The sequence below is a fragment of the Cnephaeus nilssonii genome, assembly GCF_951640355.1.
Source record: "Cnephaeus nilssonii genome assembly, chromosome: 6".
NCBI lineage: Eukaryota > Metazoa > Chordata > Mammalia > Chiroptera > Vespertilionidae > Cnephaeus > Cnephaeus nilssonii.
The window spans coordinates 60152053-60170151 of record NC_137077.1 but is presented as its reverse complement, the minus strand read 5'-3'; the positions used below and the strand labels follow the sequence as shown (position 1 = coordinate 60170151).

Sequence of the window (18099 nt, the reverse complement as noted above, 5' to 3'; positions counted from 1 at the left end):
ACTATGGAGCTCTGAAGGGATTCCCTAAGTGGGGAACATAATTTCTAGGAGTAATTCCTTTACTGCTGAGGCTGTGGCTTTGCAGCATGAGAGTGTTTCCACCCAAAGGGAAAACACACAAATCATTACAAACACATATTTGTATCCTTGAGAAGGGGGCAACTGAATAAAGTGCATTTGCCAGACCTCAAAGGGTCCTAAAGGCAAGGGAAAATGCCCCATGGAGGTATGAATGGGCTTTCCAGGGCTGCCTTTGGGAAGATTTGGTATTTTTGGTCTGCCTAGAAAGCTATCCATGGAAATGGCTCCCAGTTGTATTGTTTTCCCCATAAAACCATTTTCTCAGCATTCCAGTGAGTTAAGTCATATACATATTGTAATCTGTGATGTTGTATGCAATTAGGGAGGAGTGATCATTCATTTGGACCTACCCATAAGTTTCTTTCAGAGTCAGCCTTGTTCTAACCATTTCTTTCTATTTTGTCAAACAGCTAAACGCTGTGCTTCCATAATGTTATCTTTTATATCTCCAACTAGAGGCCTGGTGCACGAAGTTCGTGCATGGGGGTGTGTGTCCCTCAGCCCAGCCTGCACCCTCTCCAATCTGGGACGTCCCTCTCACAATCCAGGACTGCTGGCTCCCAACTGCTCGCCTGCCTGCCTTCCTGATTGCCTCTAACCACTTCTGCCCGCCAGCCTGATCACCCCCTAACCACTCCCCTGCCAGCCTGATTGATGCCTAACTGCTCCCCTGCCAGCCTGATCACCCCTAACTGCCCTCCCCTGCAGGCCTGATCACCCCTAACTGCCCTCCCCTGCAGGCCTGGTTACCCCTAACTGCCCTCCCCTGCTGGCCATCTTGTGGTGATCATCTTGTGTCCACATGGGGGCAGCCATCTTTGACCACATGGGGCAGCCATCTTGTGTGTTGGAGTGATGGTCAATTTGCATATTACTCTTTTATTAGATAGGATTGCTTCAGCTGGTAGCTTAGGTGCTTTCATTGGGGGCTGAGTTTGAGTCATTGCTTAGTTTTGTAGTTTTTTTCTAATTGACTGTGCAGATTTAAAAAGAGCCCCAAGTTGGCCAGTTTAACTGTAGATAGTCCTGGATAATTATGGTCCAGCAAGACAGAAATTTGCAAGATAGGGGCTTGTAATTTTGGTATATGCATACAGCTGGAGTTCTAGCAGGTGGCTTTTCAACAGCTATTCCCTTAGAAAGTGAACTTCCCATTTTTCAAGAGTAATTATTCAACAGACAGGTGTTTTAAGTGCCATAGATAAAAAGCCAGCAACAGAGGACACCCAAATGGAAACTGAACCTCAACCAAGCAGGTGGTTCAGGTCTAGGAGGACTTACCACAACTAGATGGACTTTCACACCAGTAAAGTATACTCCTGAAGGCAGGAATTTTTGTCTGTTTTGTTCACTGATGTTTGCCCACCACCTAGAACAGTCCCTATCGCATTATAGGTATTCAATAAATATTTGTTGAATTAATTAACTGAATTAATTAAATGAAAACTAGAGATAAGACCAACCAATTACCAACCTTCTTAAGAAAAGTGAGTTCCATTAAATAGAATCCTAGAGGTAGCAAAGGGAAGCCCCTTTTTGTACACTACATTACTGCTGCGTGGTGCCTGGAAGGATGTAAGAGATAACCATTGGCCCAGCCAGTGTTGCTCAATGGTTGAGCATCAACCTATGAACCAGGAAGTCATGTTTGATTCCTGGTCAAGGCACATGCATGGGTTGTGGGCTCAATCCCCAGTAGAGGGCATGCAAAAGGCAGCCAGTCAATGATTCTCTCTCATCATTGATGTTTCTATCTCTCTCTCCCTCTCCCTTCCTCTCTGAAATCAATAAAATTATATTTTAAACAAAGAGAGAGAACCATTGGTGTAACAATATGATTCCGAACTGATGGTGACTAAAGAAAATAGCTAAAATTAAATTTTCTATGGTTAGTTATGCTAGTAACAATAATTAGTGTTTTAATTTGTTTGAAACTTTAGTTTTAATATTTAAATAATTATACTACTTATTTTATACCAAATATAAGGTCCAATATTGCATTATATTTACAAGAAGCTCAGAAGCATCTATTTCAAAGTCAAGTACAATTTAATATAGTCTATCAAGTGCAATCTATGTAAATCTAGTGTACAAGCTACAGACGGTAAACATTTAAATTATTTCCAAGCCTGTATCAGGGTCTTGTCAATAACCTTCTGACACCTATTATTTGAAACTACCTTAACAAGATTCAACATTTTTGATAATTTGATAATTTTTTTTCAGCATGTGCAGACATACACATAAAGACTAAATTGCCATGATGAAAGCTTTGATTATTCTTGGAATGGCTGATTTATAAAATATGGCAGTTAACCTTTTACTTTAATCCCTCAGGGATTACTCATTCCAGAGTCACATGAGAAATGCAAAAGGTCATTGCTGTGTTTCAGCTTCTCCACATGGTAGCTCACTTTTGCTCTTTAGGTCTGCTGATTACGATTTTTTACATGCTTGGAATACAATGAAATCTATTTTCAGTTTAATAACTATACATGAACAAGGCTCTTACTTTTTCAATTCAAAAAGTTGGAACAAGAAGTAAAAACAGGATTTTAGTATTTGTAAAAGCTATCAAGCTTTAGACAGACCTTAGGAAATGCATAGTAGTACGTAATATATGGTCAATAAGTAAGAACTATTAATGTTAAGTGATATTTAAGTCATAACATTTGAGTGCTTAGAGGAACTTTGGAGACCTAATCTGACTGAGGCTTAATTAATATTTAAATATCACACTAGATTGCAAAATAACAGAACATAACCTTTCCTTTGCAATAATAAAACATTGTGATTGCTTGACCCTGGCCTGGTGGCTGAACTGGTTAGAGCATCGTCCTGATACACCAAGGTTGCAGGTTTCAACTCTGGTCAGGGCACATACAAGCAACCAAAGAGGGCATAAATAAGTGGAAAAACAAATCAATGTTTCTCTCTTTTTCCCTTACCCTCTCTCTCTATAAAATAAATAAATGAAAAATAATTTAAGTTGTGATTGCTCAATGTATACCAGCTGAGAACCAAAATTCTGATCTTTCACCTGTAGTCAGGTGACATTTTTTTGAGAGTAAGTGAGGTGCCTTTATGCCAGCACTTAGGTAGCCAATGACAAAGGCTGGCTAACAACTGACTAAGCTATTTTGTCTAATTTGTTGTTTAGTGCCACTTCCATGGTGAGTGATTTCTGCTGAGTATAAATATGTCAGACGAAGATCTTCACAAAGGGCCCTGCAGATTATGTAGCCAGCCCTGCCTGCTACTGAGCACTTTTCACCTCCAGGCGCCACTCAAAGCTGACAGCCTTTCATGACACTCTGTACAATAGTCCTCCCTTTTAAGGGAGTGGGAGACATGTTCCAAGACCCCCAGGGGATGTCTGAAACGGAGGATAATACTGAGCCCCATATCTACTATGTGTTGTTTTTCCTTATAGATACATATCTTTTCACTTAAAGGAAGCATTTCATGGCTTCTCTTCGGCATGTCCAAATTGCCAGCATCACTACTCTTGTGCTTTAGAGTCATTATTAAGTAAAATAAGGGTTACTTGAACACAAGCACTGCGAAACCTAAACAGTAGATCTGATCACCTAGACCCGTGGTCAGCAAACCGCGGCTCGCGAGCCACATGTGGCTCTTTGGCCCCTTGAGTGTGGCTCTTCCACAAAATACCACGGCATGGGCGAGTTTATTTTGAAGAAGTGGCATTAGAAGAAGTTTAAGTTTAAAAAATTTGGCTCTCAAAAGAAATTTCAATCGTTGTAATGTTGATATTTGGCTCTGTTGACTAATGAGTTGGCCGACGACTGGACTAGATGGCTACTAAATGACTAACTGGTGGGTATGCTGGACAAAGGGATGCCCGCCCGTGTGGGGCAGAGAGGAAATGGTGCGAGATGTCATCAAGCTACTCAGAATGGCACGCAATTTAAAACTTACAAATTGCCTATTTCTGGAATTCTCCATTTAATATTTCCTGACCATGGTTGACAGTGGGTAACTGAAATGGCAGAAAGTAAAACTGCAGAAAAGGGGGAACTAGTCTATATGGGCTGGGGCAGTATTCCTAGGTCGGATGGGTTGCATACAGAAGACAAAACAAGTCTACCAAACACTGCTGCTTCTTTGTAGTAAGAGATGCAAAATACACCAGTTTGTTTTTACTCCAGAGGCAATGTCCTGGCACATCCCTGGGCCCCTAAAATCCTTTACTGAAGTGCCAAGTTCCTGAATTTTCATAAGGCCTATCTCCCACGCTCTGGAGCACATGTGTCATAACAAAGATTCCAGCATGCCTCTTGTTCATCCTGCCCAATCAGCATGATGTCATCGATGTGATGGATGGGTAGGAGGTCCTGCAGGATGCCCAGGCAGCCTAGATCTGTTTAAAGTCAACAGTCGCCAAACTTTCGGACCTCATGGACCACCAGTGGTCCATGGGCCACCGGTTGGTGACCGCTGGTTTAAACTATATTATAACACATAGTTATAGTAGGTGTTTTATCACCTTGCTTTAATTCCCTCATTCTGTCATTTATTACTGATTTTTCTCCTGGTTACTGGTCGTATTTTCCTGTTCGGTGGCCTGTGTATTTTTCTATTGGATGCAGGAACTTCTATTGTGAATTTTATGTTGTTGAGTATTTAGATTTTCTCATCTTCCCTTAAAGAGTGGAGACCTTGTTTCAACAGGCAAGTTATGTTTCTTGCAGGTCAGCTTGATATTTTGAGACTTGTATTTAAATTTTGTTATCATAGGTGTACAGTACCTTTCATTTATGATAGTTTAGCTCGACTACTAAGGTATAACCTTCCTGGGTTCTCAACTGAATGTCCCTTGTGATTAAGGAAGACTTTCCCTTCTGGCTGGTTCTCAAACATCTCCACCTCCTTTAAGAATTATTACATCTCCTTAGTTATTCATTGTCTTACCTTCTGGTGCCTTTATCCAATAAAATACACCTTAGTGTTCAACAAAGTCTCAAAAGGATATCTATGCAGATTTATGGAGCCTTTCATCTACAAAGCTTCCTCCTCTTTCTAACTTTGCCACACAACTTCCAGCTGCCTCGGACACCCTAAACTTAATCTCTGTGCCCTCAACGCAACTTGGTTCTACATGGGATCCTCTTTTTGGTGCCGATTCAGAAGGTGCCACCAGTAGAAAACTGGCACAATACTTCTTTTGCCTAACACTTGTGGTTGTATATTTGACACTTTGAAGTACTTCCACAATTATTTTTACCTAATGGTACAGTGCTTTCACAAGGTTTAAAAGACTTTTTGTGTTGGATGATCCAGCTTAGAGAATATGCACTTAGTTAGGAGCCAGGAGGTACAGCCTATTGTTCTGAGCTGGGAATAAGGCTTGGCCACTCACCTTGCCAGGAAAAGTTTCTGTTTTTCTATATTTCAGCAGAGGGGTATGGTAGAGCAGGTCTAGAGCCACCACAGACATTTTTGGAGCTCTAGTTTCATGGGACTTTCTAAAGATTGCTTAATGTGGTTGGATGGACATGTTTCACAGGTTTTGTTTTTATTCAATGTACACATCCTCCAACATCTTCTAAGATGGCTTTCAAACATTCACCAAGATGCCTCGGCCAGTGTGGCTCCGTTGGTTGGAGCATCATCCCGCATAAGGCCGGGGAGAGGTTCTGGCTTGATTCCTGGTCAGGACACTTGCCTAGGTTGTAGGACCTGGGTCACGTCTGGGGCACTAACAAGAGGCAATGGATTTATGTTTCTCTCTCACATGGACGTTTCTCTCTCCCACCCTCTCTATAATCAATCAACATATCCGCTGGTGAAAATCAAACAGAAAATTCACCAAGAAATATTAGGGTAAATATTTGAAAACTCATCAAGGAACATTAGACTGCCAGGTTACACTAAATTGTTGGTTTGTTTGAAACCACTATTAACAGCCGAGGAGTAACATATAACCAGGCTTGGAATTAAGAGAGCTGACTTGGATCCCTAGCCGGTTTGGCTCAGTGGATAGAGCCTTGGCCTAGGGAGGGAAGGGTCTCAGAGCCCATTCTGGTCAAGGGCATGTACCTCAGTTGCAGGCTTTCCCCCTCATGCAGGTGGCAACCAATCTACGTGTTTCTCTGACATTGATTTTTCTTTCTGTCTTTCCCTCTCTCTTCCACACTCTCTAAAATCACTGGAAAAATTTCCTCAGGAGAGAATTAAAAAAAGAGAGAGAGCCCTAACCAGTTTGGCTCAGTGGATAGAGCATCGGCCTGCGGACTCAAGGGTCCCAGGTTCGATTCCGGTCAAGGGCATGTACCTTGGTTGCGGGCACATCCCCAGTAGGGGTTGTGCAGGAGGCAGCTGATTGATGTTTCTCTCTCACCAATGTTTCTAACTCTCTATCCTTCTCCCTTCCTCTCCATAAAAAATCAATAAAATATATTTAAAAAAAAAAAAGAATCCCCCCCCCCCCCCGTCAATGGTGTCCGGCTTTACCAACGTTAAAATCTGGTCACCTTAACCAAAACCCGACCGGAGCCCAAGCCGAGGCCAGCGGGGTCCTGCTCTCAGCGGTTCTCCCCAGTCTCGGCCCACTTCCGGGTTCCCTACCCTGGCCCCGCCCCGCCCTCCCCTCCGTCCGCGGCCCGCCCCGCCCCGCCCCGCCGCCCCCACGTGACCGCACGGCGCGCTCCACCCCCGTCCCCGCTCACGTGACCGCGCCTGGGGAGAAAACGCCTGACCCCAGCCCCCGGCTTTCACCGGTTCGCCGACTCTCCCCGCGGCTCCTCGGCCTCTCGCCCTCCAGCCGCCTGCGCGTCCGCACACACCGTCCCGGGGTCCCCCCCGGAGCCCTGTCCGCCATGCGGCACCTGCCTCTGGGCGCAGGCGGGCCCGGGCGGCACAGCCCCCGCCACCTGCGCTCCTGCAGCCTAGCGCTGCTGTTCCTGCTGCTGCTGCTGCCGCTGCCGGGCTGCTGCCTGGGGGGCTCCCGGGCGGCGGCGGGCTCTCGGAGGCCCAACGTGGTGCTGCTCCTCACGGACGACCAGGACGAAGTGCTCGGCGGCATGGTAACTCCTGTTCCTGCCCCGCCCCTCTCCCTCTCTCGGGCGGACTCCCTGGTTTCTTGCCCTCTTTCCCACCCCCGCCCCGGCTCCCTGAACTGGCTGACTCGACCCTGGGTGGGTTTGCTTTGGCCACGCCAGGCTCTTGACGCAGGTCTGAGGGGCCGCAGGACTCTATTTCCTCCTCTTGCTCCAGCGTCTCTTGGAGGGTGACACACACACACACACGCGCTGCAAGGAGCTTCTAGTCTGGACCTTACGGCTGCGGAGCTTGCGTTCCTTCGTGATCTCGGGATACACAGGTGGACGCCAGTTAGGGATGGGCAGAACCCGTGAGGAGCAGGTGTTGGCTAAGGAGATGCAAGCCTTGAGTCTATGTTGGATTAGAAGACCAGTACAGCCCCCTGTGTGAGGACCTAGGCCACCTCCGCCTTTGTCCCTGGGCACGGTGTCTGTGCCTGGTATGTATAAAACAAGTGCTGAAATGAACTAATCTGGTAGGTAGGTTTCGAACTGTTTATTCAGGGTGTGCTTTGCCTCACAAGAATCAAGAAAATCCAATTAGCCTAATTGAACACCTGGCTGATGCCTTAGATACTGTCAGTGTTCCATTTTGTATCATCTGGGTGAGACTTGTATCATCTGTCATGAGACTTCATTCTTTTCCAGAGTTAATTTTGCTTCTGTGTCGTAAGAGTCTTGATGTTTACGACCCTCGGGAGACTCCACCCAACCCCCTACTCAGGATAGCACAGAAAGTGGCTTGCCCAAGGCACATAGATAGTGGAGGCAGTCAAGTCAGAATCCTGACTAGTGCTCTGATTCTGGGTATGGTATTCCTCTTTTTAAGAACAAGTGCTTTTTTGCTTGCTTTCTTTCAGTTCTCTTTTGCTTTCAGCAAAATGCTGAGATTATGAAAACACTTCAGGCAAGAGGTTCCTAACTTTGACTGTGTAGTAACACCCTAGTTCAGTGTCTTTCATCCTGTCCATAAGTGAGTTGTGAAATCAGTTTAGTAACTACCAGCATTTTCACTTCCCTGTGGAACAGACTCGGAGAATAGAAAATGTCTGTGTGGTACAGGCGGTAAAAGTTAAGCATATCCATATGTATATGTATTTCTGGGTTGTGAATTAAAATATTAACTCGGGGCTGTGTTCCAGAGTATGAGATTCTTTTCTAGCTGAAGTTTAAGATGCTTGCATTTTGACTCCACACTCCTGCCACATATGCCTCATTGCCTTTTAATTTCTATTCAGTCACGTTGACATTGAAGAGTCTTGACTTAATTGCCCTCCTGGATTTTATTTTGTTCTTTTTTCCACCATTCTAACAGCTACACTTATCCTCCTCACAAAACTCCTTGTTTTTTAAAAAAGAAAATATCTCTTGTGTCCTTGAAAAGTATTGTATCCAGGAAAAGCAAGCCACCTCTATCAAACATTAATAATAGTTTAGTGACTGAAGCGTAATTGAAAGGTAAAGCTTTCACTCTAGCCGGTTTGGCTCAGTGGATAGAGCGTTGGCCTGCGGACTGAAGTGTCCTGGGTTTGATTCGAGCCAAGGGCACATGCCAGGTTGTGGGCTCGATCCCCAGTGGGGGCTGTGCAGGAGGCAGCCGATCGATGATTCTCTCACATCATTGATGTTTCTCTCTCTCCCTTTCCCTTCCTCTCTGAAATCAATAAGGAAATATATTTTTTTAAAAAGAAAGAAAAGTGTGTGTGTTTTTTTAAAAAAAGGGTAAAGCTTTCACATCTCTGTTGAAAACAAGCTTCATCACTTAAATACAAGGTGTGGTGTTCAGAATTCATTTTCTTCCATTTTTGTAGGCCACAGATGTGGTCTCTTCCCCTTAGCATGTTAGTCATATTTGCTTCTTTAAACCACAGAAGTTTCTTTTTTATAGGTGTTTGTACTGGAGAGAAGAGCCAAAATTGTGTGGAGGGAACAAGTTGAATTTAGTGCTCCAACTCTGGAGAATTCTTGCTTCTCTTGTAGGCTTTTACAGAATATTTTATGACTAGTTGTCAAACAGGACTTGAAGGGGAAGAGCTAAGACAATATAGCATTTGAGATTCTACTTGGAGCCACAGTGTGAGGTGTTTTATATTTGTGCTTCAGTCATCACAGGAGTCCTCTGCTGTAGGTATTGTCCTTATCTTAACTAAGAGGAAAGTGAAATTTAGAGGCGGCTATAACTTGGCCAAGGTTCACACAGCTAGTGAGGGACAAAGCCTGGTGTCTAATGATCTCAGAGCCCCATGCTTTTTCTCCTGTTCGAAAATACTGTGATAATATTGTCTTACAGATGTCATTCCACATACCCACATCAGCATAGTTACTTATACCACAGGTCAGAGATTATTCAGGTGACATTCAGGAGCACCAGTGGGGTCATGGAACTCCTTAATTTACATGTAATAAATACTTTGTATATATTATCTTCATTTCTTGGCCCCCCAAAAGGATTATGAATTGCCACCATAGTTGGCAAAATAAACAGTGGTCAATCCCCGCAGACTAATTCAGATGAAAGGATTGTAACACTTGTATGATTGTGGTTTAATGTGAAACCTGTCATCTTTGAAATAGTCTTTTATGTGGTAGTGTCCTCTTTAACATTTCATTGTATTTGTTGCAGGTATCTGGGATTCCTTTTTTAGATTTTTTTTTACCCAGGGAACTATTCCTATAGATTTCTTGATTTTTTTGTTTTTAATTCTCACCTGAGGACATACTTACTGATTTTAGAGTGAGGGGAAGAAGGAGAGAAAGAAACATCAGTGGGAGAGAGGGACATCAATTGATTGCCTTCCAGTACACACCTTGACCGGGGATTGAACACCCAACCTGGGTATGTGCCCTGACCAGGAACTGAACCCACCACCTCTCACTAACTGAGCTCCACTGGCCAGGGTTCAATTTCTTGATTTTATTTAAATGTAATTATGTTGTGATGGGAATCCTGTTTTTCACAGAAGCACAGGATGGTTTTTAAAAAATTATTCACTCTAGAAAAAGTGACATACGGTTAAAATTTCAAGGAAGTAAGGGGAGGAGCTGTAATGAAATGTAGGGGAAGAATAAATGTATACATGACGTCTTTGGTTTGCTTAAAGCAGAATGGTTTTCCATTGAAAAAGGAAAAGTTTGCTATAGAATTACCAAACTTTATTTCAGAGCAGGTGTACATGGGAGCTAGGAAAGTAAATGACTCCTTGGGATTTTTATGGAAGGGATTTTGCTTCGGATGTAGAAAAGTAACACATTTACCCATATGCGAGTATAAGATTGGCTGCTTCATGAAGAATGTGGTATGGCCTTAACCTCATCAGTCACTATCTTTGCTTAGATCTTAAGGATCCATGTTAACATTCAGACACACATACACATTTTCAGTACAGTGTGGTTTCTTGCCTGGGACTTGTTTGATTAAGCACAGATTTTATGCTTATCATTTGTACTACTATGAATAGTCTAAAGATTATGGTTATTAATATAAATCTCTTACATTAAACTCTAGATTCTTGTGCAGCCCTCCATCAATTCTTTGGCTTCTGCCTAACTCTCTGAACTTGTCTTATCCCACTCTCCCCGTTACTGACTGCACTGCTTCTGCCACACGTGCACTGCTTTTCGTCCCTCACACGTGCCTCTGTCCTTCTCTGGCAGCCTTTGTACTTGCTGTTCACTCAGCCTGGAAGCGTCTTACCCTGGGCGTTTGTGCGGCTGACTCATCATCATGTGACTCAGTACCGGTTACCTCCTGAAAGAGGCCATCCCTGACCTATCACCTAAAGTGTTTTCCACTTTTCCTCCCACCAGCTGTAAGCATATCATCCTGGTTTATTCTGTTCATAGCATTTTTCACTACCCAGAATGCTTGCTTGTTTACCTGTTAGTTGTTTAAGTCCCCAAGAGTGCAAGGATCTTCAGGGCAGGGACCTTCTATCTTTATCCACTTCTATTGCCAAGACCAGTGCCTGGCACAAATTAAGTGTTTAATAAATGTTATACTAGTATAATCACACGGTAGAGTCTTACTGTAAATCAGATATTCCTCAGTAACTTTGCATATTTATCAGACAATCTGATAACTAAGTCAGATATAATCAGCTCACCTGGACCTTTTTCTCACTTACCCTGCACTCATTTCCCCTCCCTATATCCTCACTGTAACTCAGATTCTTCATCCATCTAATGTTTTATGCAGCCTAATGTTCTGTACCTGAGTGTAGCACCCAGGGATGCTTTATGGGAGATTATGACTGGTGACATTGCTTCTGAAGGTTACCAAAGACCTTCTGTGTCTCTAGCATTTCTTGGGGACCCATTATGCATCTACTCATGAAGTGATCAAAGGAGTTGTTTGGGGGTTTTTTGTTTGTTTTTTTAAAGAGAGAGGAAGGGAGAAGGAAAGATAGAGTGCTAGAAACATTGATGAGACAGGAACATCATCGATCGGCTAACTCCTACATGCCCTACACTGGGGATTGAGCCCACAACCTGGGGATGTGCCCTGACCGGGAATCAAACCAGTGACCTCTTGGTTCCTGGGTCAATGCTCAACTGCTGAGCCACACTGCTCAGGCTCAAAGTTCTTGAATATGTTAGAATTCTCATCCTTTTGAGCTTTTGGGTTCCTTAATTTTTCTACTATCTATGCAAAACAATGGGGGAAAGTAATTTATACAGTATTGAAAATGAGGCTCTTATTAACCCAATTATATATTTGGATTGTCTTTAAGGAACTATTATACAACAAAATACACTTAGAGCTGCTTAATATGGTCCTAGATTTCAAAGGTACTTGAGAATCATCATGAATTGACTCTCATAATACAACTAAAATGAGCCTCTTCAATGGTTTGTTCTTGCTATGTGGCATCTGAATAAAGATTATTCAGATTTATGGTCCTTTTTATTTGTATTTAAATGACCATCTTTAGACTTTTATCCTCACTGTAGGATTTGATATTAATTATTCTCTATACTTGTCAGGATCGTAGATTTTGAACAAATGATAAAAAGCAAGGATATAAACAAAGTAATTTCTGACTAGTCTTTTGCTTGACAGGGTTCTGTGTATACCTGTTTACTACTCGGTTCAAGTTCTTACCTGAGGTGGTGATATGTCTAGTGCAGAGGGCTGTGAGTTTTAGTCAAAAGTGTGCATCTGGGCTCCACCACTGAATGACTGATATTTGACTTAATCTCTGAGCCTCAGTCTTGCTGGCTTTCACAACCTAAGTGTTATAACTGTTTTAAAAGGTGGGAGGCTCCTTTTATATGATTTCCCACATCCTGCTTCTAAAGATGAATTAATGGAGATAGTTCTGCCCTGTCTCTTAAGGAGGCTGGTGACAAATGAGATAAGGGCACAAAATGTCATTACATTGAAATCAACACTGTTAGAAAAATACCATCAGCTGTGAACTTTCCCCTCCTGCAAGCATTATGAAGCCCTGAACTTTTGCGTAGGAAAGAACTGACTAACCAAACCTGTTTGCTTCACTCTCTTGGCTGTTTCTTAGTGTCAGATGGAGCTGATCGGTTGGGAATAAGAGGTTGAGATAAGATGCAAAACCCATGAATTTTGATCTGTGTATTGTAGTTGATTGAAAGAAAAGTTTAACAGATAATTATTTGCTTTACAGACACCACTAAAGAAAACCAAGGCTCTCATCGGAGAGATGGGGATGACTTTCTCCAGTGCTGTAAGTTTTAAAGCCAATTTAATTTTGTTAAACTTTAATTGTGTGTATGTTCTAAGAAGAAACACTCTCCTTTGGGTAGTCTGTTTTGTTTTTTCTTCCCTAGTTAAAAGCATGATCTGAAGGAGGGACCTTATTTAATGTGATAAATTCTGTTAATTGAAATACTACTTCTTACCAATTGGAGATATTCTGCAGGAAATTTCTAAGCCAGTATTTTCTACAACTTAGAACTTGAGAATTTTATTTCAAACCTGACTGTTTGAGGTTTGAATGTGGATTGTAAGCATCAAATAACATTAATGCTATGTAAACTGTTCCATGGTAAAAACTTGCAGACCACTTTACAAAACCCAGTTAACCCTGGAAGCCAAACCTGACAAAAGACAATAGCAACAAAGCCAACAATTGTATGTATGTGTGAATATATAAAACAAATATATGTATGTATAAACATAGATACAAAGACTCAAATGCTAGCAAACTTGAGAACCATTCACATACACACGTAAGTGGTAGCCTATTAATATCAGGAAATCCATTGAATAGCAGCCTAGTGTTGTGCTTTAGAGCGCCGACTCTGGAGCCAGACCGCCTAGTTTCAAATGCTCTCTGCCTTTTTTCCAGCTGTGTGACCTTGGGCAAGTTATTAAGCTTTCTGGCCCTTGTTTTCCACATTTATAAATGGGAGTACTAAAACTTACCTCAGGGTTTATGTAAGGTTAAGTGAATTGATACATATAAAGCAACCACTTGTATCCCTGCCTGACTTATAATGATTTCAGTCATATCTTCGTATCTGTGAGGGATTGGTTCCAGGACCACCCACACCCCCACAGATACCAAATCTGTGGGTGCTCAAGTCCCTTACATGTAATAGCATAGTATTTGCATGTAACTTAGGCACATACTCCTGTAGACTTTAAATTATCTCTAGGTTACTGATAATACCTAATGCAATGAAAATACTATGTAAACAGTTGTTATACTGTATTGTTTAGGGAATACTGACAATAAAAAGTCGGTACAAGTTCAATACAAAATGCAACTACATCAAAGACCTAATTATACTGTTCACGTCTGCAACAACGTCACGTTTTTCCCCTGAACATTTTCAATCTGAGGTTGGTTGAATCTGTGGATTCGGAACCCACACATACAGAGGGCTGACTGTACTATACAATGGTGGTTATTATATTGTCCACCAACATGGAATTGGTAGTGAAAGAAGGATAATTATATGTTCATTCCAATAGATGCTTGAAAATTCTCTGAAATTTTAGCATCTTTTCCTGGTAATTTATTAAGCTGTTGGAAGAATGCATCCTTATGATGAATATTTCAGACAAATAGCACATCTGTAGTTAAGGTGAAATACTCTGATCACTGTTGTTAGGGAGACAAAGGGCTAATTCCTCTTGCTTAATATTGTTCTGAACTCTCTAGTCGTTGGCATAGTCTTGCAGAATTAAGAGGTAAAACTATTGGGAAAAGACAAAATTATTATTTCCACTTGTTTGGATTGTCTACCTAGAAAACGAGAATTGTTGGAAAACTTTTAATAGAACTTAGTAAGGTAGAAATGAAACAAACAAACAAACAAACAAAAAACTTCCATATAACCAGTTAGAGAAATATGGGAGGGAGAAAAGATCTCATTCACATAGCAGGAAAATTCAGACTCTGGAAATAAGCTAGTGGTGGCTAGTAATGGTTCTTTAAGACCTATATAAAGTTACAGAACTTTGTAAGTGATATAATAAAAACTACTTAATATGAAGACATGCACATTACTTTCCATGGAAAGACACAAGATTATGAAGTATTTATTCTAATCAGAATTCCAGTAAGATTTTTTTATGCTGAATTCAGTGAATCAAAGTTATCTGGAATAATAAGTAGGTTAGAACAATTAGGTAATTTTTTTAAAGGAAGAAATTGCTCTACTGGATACTAAAATGTAATATGAAGATAAAATGAACAGGGTGGTATTCCAAAAAATTAGGTTAGGAAACAAAAAAGGGAAAGAATTAAAAGTTGCCAATGTGAAAATTACAAAAGTCAAACATCTAACAAAATTAAAAAACAAAAGTAAAAAACGGGAAGTATTTGTAGCATGACTGAATCCTTCCTTAATTCCAATTTTATGTAACAAGAGGCCAATAGCTCAGGAGGAAAAAATGTGCAAAGCACTTGAACAGACCATTCCCATAAACACAGTTGGTCAGTGTGCATGTGGAGAATGTTCATCAGTATTTAAAAATGTCAGATCCAATAAAAGGCCAAATAAATACTAAGTATTTAAAAAGGATACTATGTAATTTTGACAAAGGTGTGCTCAAATGAGCCTGCCTTCTCTGCTGGTAGAAGTATGAACTAGTATTACCCTTCTGTTAAATGTGCATTAAGAGTTACACAGATATTGGGTAGAATGGGGTAAGTCTATTGATGACAGTAGCAAATAGAAACATAATTAAAGTAGAAAAAAATAATCTGTCTTTCATGTATAAAATGATACAGGAAATACATAAAGCTACAGATCAACCTGAACATGACCCTCTACTTCTCAGCTACATTAAATTCAAGTAGTAATCTTTTCTTTTTTTTAAAATATATTTTATTGATTTTTTTACAGAGAGGAAGGGAGAAGGATAGAGAGTTAGATACATCAATCAGCTCCCTCCTGCACACCCCCTACTGGGGATGTGCCTGTAACCAAGGTACATGCCCTTGGCCGGAATAGAACCTGGGACCCTTCAATCCGCAGGCCAATGCTCTATCCACTGAGTCAAACCGGTTAGGGCTCAAGTAGTAGTCTTTACCTTTGGTTAAGACCTAGCTCCCACCACGCTGTGCTCCTTGTATGTAAATATTTATTTGAGGTGAGGTTAGAATAGCATTGTGTTATCCTGCAGAAAGAAACCAGCTAAAAAAGAAATCTGTTCCTTGGTTTGTTTTATCTGCTTTACTGTCTCTATTATATTACATATGGCAGCTTGGAAATGTGTCATGTGCAAAGAATATTTCTATAAGGGGAAATTAGAAATTTGAAGTTAAAATATTGAGCAGCTTTCTTTAATTCTTTTTATAAATTATGAGAAATTTGTCTTTCTTGTGTAACTTTATCCTTTTTGCTTCTGTTTCCTTTGTAGTATGTGCCAAGTGCTCTTTGCTGCCCAAGCCGTGCCAGTATCCTGACAGGGAAGTACCCACATAATCATCACGTTGTTAACAACACTTTAGAGGGAAACTGCAGTAGTAAGTCTTGGCAGAAGATCCAAGAACCAAATACTTTCCCAGCAATTCTCAGATCAATGTGTGGTTATCAGACCTTTTTTGCAGGAAAATACTTAAATGAGGTATGTTGAATGGTCTAATTATTCCTCTCCCCCTTTTTTTAATAACAGCTTTTTAAATGTGAAGTAATACAATTCATGTTACTTTTTTTTAAATAAGTATCCGTTCAAGTCATGTTAAAGGATTTTTGACAAATGTTTTCTCCTAATCTGCCCATGAATAAGAACTTATATAAACATATTTACATCATTTGGGTACTGTATTTATTCTTTTAAATAGTCTCAGGAGCATTTATTGAAAAATTATCCTAGGACTGCCCCGACCGGGTGGCTCGGTTGGTTGGAGAATCATCCTGTATACCAAAAGGTTGCGGGTTCGATTCTTGGTCAAGGCACATACCTAGATTGCAGGTTTGATCCTGGTCAGGTCTATACAGGAGGCAGTTGATTGATGTTTGTTTGTTTTTTTCCCTCCCTCCCTCCTCTTCTCTCCTCCCATTCCCCCCCTTTCTCTCTAAAAAAAAAAAAAAAAAAAAAAAAAAAATCAGTGCTCACTTCAGCAACACATATACTAAAATTGGAACAATACAGAAAAGGTTAGCATGGCCCCTGCACAATGATGACACACAAATTTGTGAAGCGTTCCATTAAAAAAAAATCAATAAAAGCATATCCTAGCCCAGTGGTCGGCAAACCGTGGCTCACGAGCCACATGCAGCTCTTTGGCCCCTTGAGTGTGGCTCTTCCACAAAATACCACGTGCGGGCACGCACATACAGTGCGATTGAAACTTCATGGCCCATGCGCAGAAGTCGGTTTTCGGCCTGGGCGAGTCTATTTTGAAGAAGTGGCGTTAGAACACTCAAGGGGCCAAAGAGCCGCATGTGGCTCGCGAGCTGCGGTTTGCCGACCACTGTCCTAGCCCAACTGGGGTGGCTCAGTTGGTTGAGCCTTTTCCTGTTCAGTGAAAGGTTTGCCTGTTCAATTCCCCATCAGAACACATACCTGGATTGCATGTTCAATCTCTGGTCCGGTCACATAGGGAAGGCAACCAATTGATGTTTTTCTCTCTCCTTCTCCTTTTTCTTCTTCCTCTCCCTCAGGTGGAGATTAAAAAATAAATTAAAATCCTAGGGTGAGAATTAAAATAATAATAATAATAATAATAATAATAATAATAATAATTATCCTAGGACTGCTGCTGTGTACATCTTCCCTTTTTACTCAAGAACTCTGCTTGTCATGTGGCTGTCATGTTATCTTTGTTTCCATTTCCTCTATTAGGATCAGAATGAAGACTATTTCTTTAGTATCTTTCCTGAATTACAACTTGGGCTTAACCCATTTTGTAACCTGAAAAGTGGGAACAGAATGTGGACAGATCAATGATAAAGAGAAAGCACCCAGAGCCGGGGACAGTCAGGCCATTAAAGCAGGTGACTGAGTGTCAGTGTGCAGCTATTTGGGCCTAGATGGAGAGAGACCGCATTGCGACCTGCCAAGGCCAGATTTCATGGTCTCACTGGCCTTAGCTTTTAGTCAGAATTCAGGTTTAAAGGAAATAGTGTGTTTGAGGGTATTTGGGGTTATCTCCTACTAGAAGCCCGGTGCACGAAATTCGTGCACGGCAGGGGGTTGTCCCTCAGCCCAGCCTGTACCCTCTCTAATCTGGGACTCCTGGTGGGATCGGGCCTAAACGGGCAGTCGGACATCCCTCTCACAATCCAGGACTGCTGACTCCCAACTGCTTGCCTGCCTGCCTTCCTGATTGCCCCTAACCACTCTGCTGCCAGCCTGGTTGATGCTTAACTGCTCCCCTGCCAGCCTGTTTGCCCCCAACTTCCCTCCTCTGCCAGCCTGGTCTCCCCTAACTGCCCTCTCCTGCAGGGTTGATCACCTCCAACTGCCCTCCCTTGCAAGCCTGGTCCCTCTCAACTGCCCTCCCTTGCAGGCCGGGTGCCTCCC

At 41.8% G+C, this 18099-nt stretch overlaps 1 protein-coding gene across 1 annotated transcript in view; it reads left to right on the top strand.

Annotated features, from left to right (window-relative positions):
• The first annotated feature begins 6764 nt into the window (after positions 1 to 6764).
• The window catches only part of GNS (glucosamine (N-acetyl)-6-sulfatase), a 43178-nt gene continuing 31843 nt past the window's right edge, over positions 6765 to 18099 (top strand). The window contains exons 1-3 of the mRNA XM_079773740.1: positions 6765 to 7127; positions 12782 to 12841; positions 15991 to 16197. Coding sequence (XP_079629866.1) covers positions 6921 to 7127; positions 12782 to 12841; positions 15991 to 16197 — 474 coding nt within the window. The 5' untranslated portion in view covers positions 6765 to 6920. The remainder of the gene's footprint in view (positions 7128 to 12781; positions 12842 to 15990; positions 16198 to 18099) is intronic.